The 9,663-nt window shown below is 43.4% G+C and overlaps 1 protein-coding gene across 5 annotated transcripts in view; it reads right to left on the bottom strand.

Annotated features, from left to right (window-relative positions):
- Positions 1-29: 29 nt before the first annotated feature.
- The window catches only part of rgl2 (ral guanine nucleotide dissociation stimulator-like 2), a 31,438-nt gene continuing 21,804 nt past the window's right edge, over positions 30-9,663 (bottom strand). For 4 of the 5 annotated variants that reach the window (XM_030750677.1, XM_030750680.1, XM_030750682.1 and 1 more), the window contains 9 exons: positions 7,066-7,125; positions 5,946-6,032; positions 5,824-5,856; positions 5,331-5,452; positions 5,172-5,258; positions 3,837-3,930; positions 3,447-3,671; positions 3,108-3,222; positions 30-2,114 (listed from right to left, as the gene is read on the bottom strand). In XM_030750677.1, coding sequence (XP_030606537.1) covers positions 1,933-2,114; positions 3,108-3,222; positions 3,447-3,671; positions 3,837-3,930; positions 5,172-5,258; positions 5,331-5,452; positions 5,824-5,856; positions 5,946-6,032; positions 7,066-7,125 — 1,005 coding nt within the window. In that variant the 3' untranslated portion in view covers positions 30-1,932. The remainder of the gene's footprint in view (positions 2,115-3,107; positions 3,223-3,446; positions 3,672-3,836; positions 3,931-5,171; positions 5,259-5,330; positions 5,453-5,823; positions 5,857-5,945; positions 6,033-7,065; positions 7,126-9,663) is intronic. The other variant, XM_030750679.1, reaches the window with a different exon arrangement.

The following is a 9,663-nucleotide window of genomic DNA, read 5'->3' as shown; positions in this document are numbered from 1 at the left end:
TTTACCTTTCATGAGAAAAATAGAAAAGCTTTATTTTTGACAAGTCACAACAAAGTTAGTTTTTTTTTATGGGATACTCTGAAACATCTGCATGTACTGAGCATCAGCCAAAAGTAATTAAAATTCATAGAAAAGTAAATTTATTACCACAAAAATAGGACATACTGTATGTAGTGCATAAATAGCTTTGATGTGGAACCACACAGCATGTCTGCAGTTCCTCCATGTGGACTGTATACATTCTAATGCAAACATGAGGAAAAAGAGCACCCAGCAGAGAAAGGCACTAAAACAATCTGTAGCATGGCGTTACACTCGCACATCTTTTATTAATACCCAGAATCCTCTCCCTGGCCGCGCCGTGCTCACGCCTCGGCCCGTAGACGGGCCTCACCAGCACCGAGCAGGGACGGCCAGAGGTCACGGGATTTGTTTCAAAGAGCCGTGTGTGTGTGTGTGTGAGTGTGAGAAAACACACTGACGTTAACTGAAGCCATGGCGCTGGAATTGAGGCTTTGCGGTCTGTGTAAACTGCAGTGAAGATGGACAAGCTTAAAAATTCAGACCTGAAAAACCTTGAACTTAACGATGGCAGTGTTTCCCTCTCATTTTCCTTTCTGCTTTCTTTCTATAATAATAAGATGAAGCAAAACTGTGTTTGAAAAGTGCTTAAAGTTCAAAGCTGCAATAATCAGTTTTCATCAGCGCGGTTTTAAGAGGAACTCAAAGCAGGCCGAGTGATCACCCTGTAACGCAGCAGTGCTGCCGCCTGCACTCACATCCAGCTGATGACACTAAAAAAAAAAAATTATTAGCAAATGTATTTTGTCCACTTGGTGAAACGAGTCCTCCTCAGTCGTCTTTGAGGGTTACTTTGGTCTCCAGCAGCTCCTGAGAAGAATATCTGGCCTCACCTGTCGGCTCACAGCTGCAGGTTCATTTGAGTGGAGTAAAAAGATGACCAATCAGAGCTGCTGCTGCTCAAACGTGATGGTGAGAAGGTGATGCTGTAAAACCAAAACTAAAAGCAACTAAAAAACAGCTGCGGAGCTGTTAATAATCTGCTCGCTGTTCATCGAAACAATTTACAATAGAGTGTGTTTGTTTCAGTGTGATTATAAAGTATTGATTATTGCAGCTTTAAGTTTACGGTGAAATGAGTAAAAGCTGAAATACTCGTCCCTGTCTGCGGACGTGCCAGCCTGGGTTTGCAGGATTTTTGAGGGTTTTTCTTGGTGAAATACTCGCCACACGTGGACCTGTCACACAACGCTGACATCATACAGACGTACAAAATATATAAATATATACAAATCATATATTTGTGTTATTTGAAGAGCTCCAGTGTTTTGCTACAATGATGCAATTGTGCTGTCTCGACAGGTTCTGTGAAGTCAGCTCTCATTAAATCCTTCGGCAGCATCTCGGGTGATCACAGAAGCACGTTCTGAGCACTTCAGTCTTTTTTACATTCGGGAGTGTCAGTCACAGATGAGGCACGAGACGACGAGGGATTTCTTGGTGATTTTTAGCATTTAAAACTCTTTTTTTTTCAGTGAGTTGTAGTGAAAAAAGCATCGAGTGCTACCCGACAGGGACTCGAGAGCCAGCACCGAAGGTACAGCTGAAGGCTTCCACTGCTCTTCCTCTGGGTGTAAATTAGTAATGCATGTTTGGAAAAGTGCAAATCGCTGTGCCGAACACAGCAGCTGGAGGTCTGAAACATCTGCGCTCCCGTGTGGAGACGCTGACTGAAACACAAGCAGACTTCTTGGTGTTTGGTGGACTTGGTAGGAGCGCAGCAGAAAGGCATGTGTAGGTTTTATGTTGCACAGAGAAGGCCACATTTACTGTGTGAGAGCTCAGTCTGCATCCACGCTGGGCCTGTCAGAGGAATCCACGTCTGTAGGCGAAGCAGACCAAAATCTGATGTCAGAACAGGTTCCTGACCAGTTTCCTCCCTTTGGCCTTGATTCGAGGAAAAGTGGCGCTCGTCTCCGTGTTGATCGGCTGCAAGCCAAATGGGGAGTTCCCGCCTTTCCTTCTTAGCAGGAAATCAACGCTTGATGATGTCATGGCGTAGAAGACGTTTCCTGTAGGCGGGATGATCAGTTCTGTTTTAAGATGAGACGAGAGAGAAACGAATACGTCAGAACTGCCATCATAACATCGGTAATGTTGCATTTGATTTGTAGGAGTTTTGGTAAACAGTAGAAATCTATTTTCCTTCTTTTTATAACTACAAACAGCTGAAGGATGATGCACCTCAGCTGGGACCACACAGAGCTTGTTTTTCTAATAACAGATATTAAAAATACAAAGTGCGATCATAAAGTACTCGGTGCCTCTGGCAGCGGTCCAGAGACCGAACAGCGGTTCTCACTGAAGGAGCATCCGGTGTCCAAGCTCAAGAACGAGGCTCGGGTCACGGGCACGATCACGAGCATGCTTGTGAGTTACAGTTTTTTGGGTGTGCCTGTGTGTTACTACAGTGGCACCAGACTGAGATGGAGCATTCAGCACAAACACCTGAAGCTGCTGAAGATCGGGTGCACACTGCAGTGAAAAAGGAGAGAAAAAGACTTTCAGCTGCGCTGAACGTGGTCCAGAGATGCAGATGAAGAAAATGATGCTCAAGGATCCAAATTTAGTTCCAGGTTATACACAAAGTATTATAACTGCATTAGCTTTGCTGAACCGGCTGCTGGTTAAATATAGGAAATAAAGATTTTTTTTAAGGTCCGCCTACATGTTTACAAAGCTGCGCTTCGATTGGCTGCTTTGCCCCTTCACCACTGCCAGGCCTCTGAGATCATCACAACAGCTGACTGTGAGTGTCCAACCATCAAAGCTCATGGACAAAGGAGACAGCTCAAACTCGCTCACATCTCTAAACACGGTGGACCAAAATCATGAACCTCCTAATAAAGGTAATGATTCTGTACCCTCCACCGCTCTAAAAACCTGAACAGTATCACTTTACTGTGATATTGATAGTACAGTCTCAGGATGACACTTTGATATAAAACTGGTCACAATACAAAGTCACAGCACTGATTCCAGTAGATGCTTTTTTATCAGCCCACTCGATTAGTGTTTGCTTTCACCTTTTCCTTCAGGCAGAAGTTGTATCAGCTCATATCTGGACGCCTGTTTGGGGTCTTGATTGTGCTTTTCTAAGGCAGAGCTGATCACAGTGGGGGTCTTGTCATTGCTCGTAACCTGAGGCGACAGAGGAGAATAATAATGAAAACAGGACAGTCTGATTTGCACTAATGATAACTGGGACCATTGTATCCCGAGGATCTGAGTCTGATGACTATCATTATGGGCTCCTTGCAGATATGAGGAGAAGCTTTGAGTGCAGCTTGTCGCTGATAATGACGAAGGCGTCTCTGCAGACTCGCTGCTGCTTTAAATTAGAGGCAAAGGGCTTGGATGTGTACCAGTATACTTCGATACAGGTTTCCGTCCTCCAGGTCCATCCGTATCCTGACGATCCGCATGTCCGGCCCCGAGCCTTGGATGTTACCGGGGGGATTGTTGCCACAGGAGGCTGATCGGCGGTGTGATTTTGGGGGAGTGGTTGGAGTCAGCGTGGCGGGGGCGGATTCATTGGTAGGCGGGGACGTGTCGACATCCAGACAGGACACAGACGGAGACCTCATATGCTGCAGTAGATCAGAAATCGTGAAGATGACAGAGGAAATAATCTTTTCTGACTGTAATCAAACACTAATCTGCAAATTTAAACAAAAGTCAGACCCGCGAACTGTGAACTGAGCTAATGTTCACGGAAACCTGCCTGGCAGCAACGATGAGTGTCAGTCACTCACCTTTGTGAGCTTTGACAGCAGGTTGTTGACAGGTGAATGGAAGTCAAAGAAGCTGTCGCTGTCACCGGCCAGGCTGGTGTGGGAGGTGCTTAGACTGCAATCGCATCAAAACAAACAAACACATTCACATTCGGGTAGAAAATGATGAGTGGTTGTGTATGCATGTGAAAATGTTTTCATTCATGACAAGTTTATGATAAAATTTCTACATTTCATTTTGTATTTCCATAAATTTGGTCACAAAAACATATTGAAAATGAAAGCATAACAGGCTTAAATCTGCTTCTTTAGAATTGTTTAAAACATGAATATGTAGAAACACCAACTCTGACTTTATGAATGTCGTGTTGAACTTAAGCTGAAATGAAGCTGGACCTTCACGTAACACCAGAGTACCTGTGACGGTGGAGTGAGTCAACGTGACATTCATTTAAGCAGGTGAGTCATGAAGAGCCAGTTATTGATGCTCTGGAAAATGTACGAAATGGGGGTAGGACTAAAAAGAAAGCAGCAGCAGCACATAGGGGTGGCTGTAGCTCAGTAGATAGAGCAGGTCACCTACTGATCGGAAGGTCAGCGGTTCGATTCCTGGCTACTCTAGGCTACATGGGCAAGATACTTAACTCCAAGTTGCTCTCCGACGCAACCGTTGGAGTGTGAATGTGTGTGAATGTTATACAATTAAAGCACTTAGTAAACATGGAAGTGCTTGTATGAATGGGAGTGCATGAGTAAACGTGTTGTATAAGCGCTTTGAGTGCTGAGTAGAAAAGCGCTATATCAGAACTAGTCCATTTACCATATTTGAAATGCTGCCCTCTGGTGGTGGAAGATTTAGTTACAATTTTCAGAGGGCAACTGCAAAAAGTATCTTTAATCCTTTCTTTATCACGAGCCTGCCAGGTGGGCCCGTTTAACCTGCACTTTTTAAATGACCGCAACCCCTCACTCATTCTGGGCTGAAAGATAAGAACATTTTTTTTAATTCTACAGCCAAAATTAGAGAATAAGTCCAGACGGCCTGTGTAAGAAGAACCAAAAAATCCTGAATCTTTAATTTTATAATTGAATTTACCAAAATGCAATTTGAGTCAATCCAGGGCTCTGGTTTGTAGCACATGCTTCCTGTTTAAATGTGAAGTTTCAGACGTATTTTTTACACTTTGTGAAGCTCCTTCAGAGGTGCTGCAGACAGTCAGAAACTGACGAGGTTGGAGGTGAAACTCGGCTTCCAAATTAACTCCTGTATCCTGAACTGTACGTGTGGCATTGCTCATTATTAAATTCTAAGTGTTATGTGTGTGTTTGTGTGTCAGAGAGCTCTGCATAGCTTACTCTGGGCACTGCGTGATAACGACAGCGGGGGCATGGCCGCGAGGGCTCGGATCGCCGGGCGCTTCGATTTCATTGGACAGTCTGTAACTGAAAATTTAATAACAGCATTAAGTCTCTGTATCAGTGAGCACATGCTATAGCTGCTGAATGTGTTCATACCTTTCCTCTTCCCTCAGCGTAGGCACGCTGTTATACCACCGCACGAAGGCCTCGTCAGCAGTGAAAACACAGTTTTTGCAGGAAGACTGCAGGAGCCGTATTTGAGCTAAAACCTCAAATTCCTGTTAACAAAGAGCCACATCACCACAAAGTTTCACAGTAAAAAAAAAACACCCATGTTAGCTGATCTCGCATTACTGTGCCAGTTTTTTTCATCTGTCCTAGAAGCACCTCTCAGCACCCTACACTTAATCATTTCCTCCCTCAGATATTACGTTACTGCTCCCTCTTACATGCTCTTCTCTTCCTGGCAGCAGCGGCTCGTGTTAATGCTGCAAAAAGTGGAGCTTATTCTGTTCAAACCTGCTTAGTATCAGGGCATCAGCTTAACGCAACTAAAGGCAGAATGTCTCTTATCACGAGCTTTAAAGCAGATCACGTATTCAACTTTGAACCTTTTATCTCTCAAACCGATGCGTACTGCAGCACTTACTCTTCTCCTTTTGTCGAAGTTGATGTAGCCGTTCTGCAAAGCGAGTGACAGGATGCGTTATGTCAGCTCAATGACTGTAAAGTAAAAGTCCAGGAGATGTGACAGAGATGAGAACAACTTACATCCAGCCTGTCTTTGACCGCCGTGTCCAGCATGGTGAGGTCTGTGAGGAAGATTCCCAGGTAGGGCACGGTGCCCTGTGCGTTGGACTGTGTACAAAAATAAAAGAAAGTGTTTCATCACTTCCCTGAGAGCTTTCTACTCACAATGTAAAGGGCCCACACAGCGAGGGATTTCAGAGCTGCCGCCTGCAGCTATTTTTCAAACGGTGGCTCAGGATTTAGCACATCACACACACACACACACACACACACACACACAGAGAGAGACAACAGCTCGCTGTTCCACTTTGCTGCTGCATGCTGCTCGATCGCCCTCACAGCCCCTATTAAACCGCTGATACCCCCCCCCCCCCCCCCCCCCCCCGCTTAGCAGAAGTGTCAGTGTTTGAATGCAGCGTGTTATCCAGTATGTTAAGCTCTCAGCAAAGTCATAGAGCTTTTTATTAACGTGCTTTAAACGCCAACAAAACAACCTCGTCTATCCACACATGAGTGACATAGTAAAACCGTGCCCTGCAGAACGTGCACCGTACATGCAATAAGATCGGTCTCATGTCATGCTTGTTCCTCTATAAGCCCCCCCAAAACTACATCTAAAACTGTGTCTCTGTCCCCTAACTTTTATAATACTCATGACATGATTGCAGGGTCTTACATCATTCTAAAATTTTCCAAGGTCTACCATAAAGGCCTGTGGGGGTGTACAACCCTTCAGGCTAAAATGTTTGGTATGCACCCCAGACGTGGGCTGTAAAGTTAGTGAAAATTGTTGTCTTTTATGTGCATGCAGATCTGAGGTTTTGCCTCTGCAAAAAAAAAATCATAAGGCCATTTTAAATTACTCCTCTGCTACTGCAGCTATCTAAAATGTCTTGATGATGTAATCCCAATTTATCTGACACTCCAGTGAGGGTTATTTAAGTTAAACTGTGCACACAAGCTGAGACTAGCACACCTGAGAAGAGCCACGGTGCGATTTTGAGCTGAGCGATGACCCGTCCAGCATCAGTCTCTGGATTTTTAAAGGTTGTTGAGGGAGTTCACTGTCACATAACCAACCCAAACTAGTCAGATGTTTATTCTCCACAACAAGTTTTGACAGTATTTCCAGTCCAGTTACCTTGTTAAGATATCTGTTGTTGAGCCTGTTGTCCAGGCTGGCAAACTTTGACGTGCCCTCCTGCAAGACAAAACCAAACAGAGCACATCCTGAGTCTCAGCCTGGATTAGCAGAGGTACCAGAACATTTGATCATATGATGTCACTAATCTGCCAACTGTCTTCCTCTGGTTTCAGGACAACAAGGACAAAAAAGTTTGCAGTGACAGCTGAGCAAACTGCATCAGCTGATTAAAAAAACTACACGTTACACCCAAAATGTACAAATGCTGTCAGCGGACGCTGGTGTGAGTTCAACATGTAGTTGTACTTAGAGCAGCTTAAAGCTCAGATCATTTATTTTTGGCCATCTGGACGCACAGAAAGAAACCTGAGGTGGGAAACTGACTCATTCTGCAGTATTTGTGAGTCTGTCAGAGACTTTTGCTGACAACAGCTGAAAAATGCAAAACAATCAACTCAAAGATGACAAAACTCCCCGAAGGGAAACTTCACAGTCAGGCCACAGAAAAGGAACTCAGTGTTCACATGTATGTTATTTCACTTGGTTAATAATGTGCAACAAATTATTATTAGAATATATTAATTGTAATAAAATTACGGTGTGTGGAAGAAGGGTAATATCCTGAGACAAAACACCAGATTTATGACATTTAAAATTATAAATGTTCTCACATTCAAAGATTCCTTTTTTTTGGTCATCGAATGAACCATCAAATCGAATGGTGGTTAGCACTGCTGCCTTTCCTCCCACAGTCCAAAGACAGGCAGTTACTGGGGTTAGGTTAATTGGAAACTCCCCCCCCGTGACCCTGAACAGGATAAGTGGAAGTGAATGAATGGATGGATGGATGGATGAACCCCAGCCCACCACAGATGGGACTGGCTGCCATGTCATATGCATCAGACGACCTAATTACATTATACCTTCCAAACTGGTGCAATAAGGAAATTCTCATGATTTCATCCCAGAATCTCGTAACAATCAGAAGCAGAAGGGGTTATTACTGTGACCTGGTTATCTGATTTGGATGGAGTGACAGGGTTTGAGTGTCAGTTCCTGTTGGACCTCCACAATAAGATAAGCTCGTCCTGTTTCACTGGCAGCCTGAGTGATGAGTTCACCCAGGAAGCCTTTCAAAATAAAGCTGTGCGGTTGTTTTTTCTTTCTTCTTGTAAGTTTGTGGCTTTAATTTGGGAATTTCTTTGTTTTTGTTTTTTCTCTGAATAATTCCTTGTAATTATGTTGCTGTTATTTTGATGATTTTTACTGTATTTTTTACATTTACAGGCATATATAATGTTTCTGTGACACTGTGCTCGACTCTGGTAGGCTTTTATTTAGCAGTAAACTAGATACTGTAAAACCTAATTCTGTCATGATTAATTTTCAGGTAATATAAGCACATGTTAAAATAATTCTTATGACATTAATAATAAAGTTAACAGCGCTCAGTCAAGAGATCTGTCGCGAAAACTTAGCATCAGCGAAGAGAAACAGTCAAAGCTTGTCATAAACATCATAATAAAGCGGTATTACGCTGTCAAAGGTTTCAGTGACAGATTTGTGAATAATTTATTTCTCCTAACTTTCAGTTTAGTCTTTTAATAGACTGCATCATTCATCTTACACCCTGCCTGCTGGTTGTAGTCATTTTTAGACAAGCTGTGAGATGAAGGAGAGCAGGTTACTGTGATGGGAAGAAAAAAATCAAAGGGCAGCAGAAGGCACTGGTGTTTTTCTGACATCAAAGCTCAGAGCGAAGCTTTAGAAATGAAATAAAATGTTTGGATGAATTCCTTTGGGGCCATCGTGGGTAAAATCAGAGCTAATGCAAAGCCACTGATGCCTGCACTGCACCATTACAGCAAATCAAAACACAGCTAATTCTGCCAATTTCCAAAACTCGCTGACAGTGCAAACTAAATATAATGCATCTTCAAATGGGTGTTTCACAGTGAAAACGCTGACAGAATAAGGGCACTAATGCAGATTACACTGGTTTCTGGCCTTTATCGCAGCCATATTTCTCTAACAGACGCTGTGTGCAGTACTCAGTGGATGGTGAGGCTCTCGCTTAGCCTGTGCAAATATGAATTTAATAAATGTGATGACAGATGACAGGCGCATTAATAAATGTCTCATATTACGAGCATGTGAAATATCACCGTGATCACATGGTTCTGCAGAGCTGCTGTTCGAGCATCAACAGACATCCCTGCATGTGCTGCCTTTTAGCAAAATCTGTACACAAAAGATGGATGGAAAACGAAGCCAGAGGAGAAGTGCTTTAAAGCTGCATTCTTTTTCATGGCCAGCAGAGGGCGACTCCTCTGTTTGCAAAAAGAAGTCTAAGAGAAAGAGACCGTATTTCTCTTTTAATTTATTAATAAGCATTTTCCTATGAATTCATGGTCTCTGCAGCTAGTTTGTCTTAATCACTTGGTCATTTTGTAAATTATGGTCCCATTGGGAATAAAATAGAAAGGGGTGTGGCTAACTCGTGACTTGACTAGACACCGTCGTGAACATACAGGGTCCTTGGTTTTTTTTACATCCACCCAAGCGGGAACCTTCAGGGACCCTAGTGGCCACTAG

The sequence above is a fragment of the Archocentrus centrarchus genome, chromosome 16, assembly GCF_007364275.1.
Source record: "Archocentrus centrarchus isolate MPI-CPG fArcCen1 chromosome 16, fArcCen1, whole genome shotgun sequence".
Classification (NCBI taxonomy): Eukaryota; Metazoa; Chordata; class Actinopteri; order Cichliformes; family Cichlidae; genus Archocentrus; species Archocentrus centrarchus.
The sequence above is the reverse complement of the archived record's forward strand: the minus strand, read 5'-3'. Positions and strand labels throughout refer to the sequence as shown.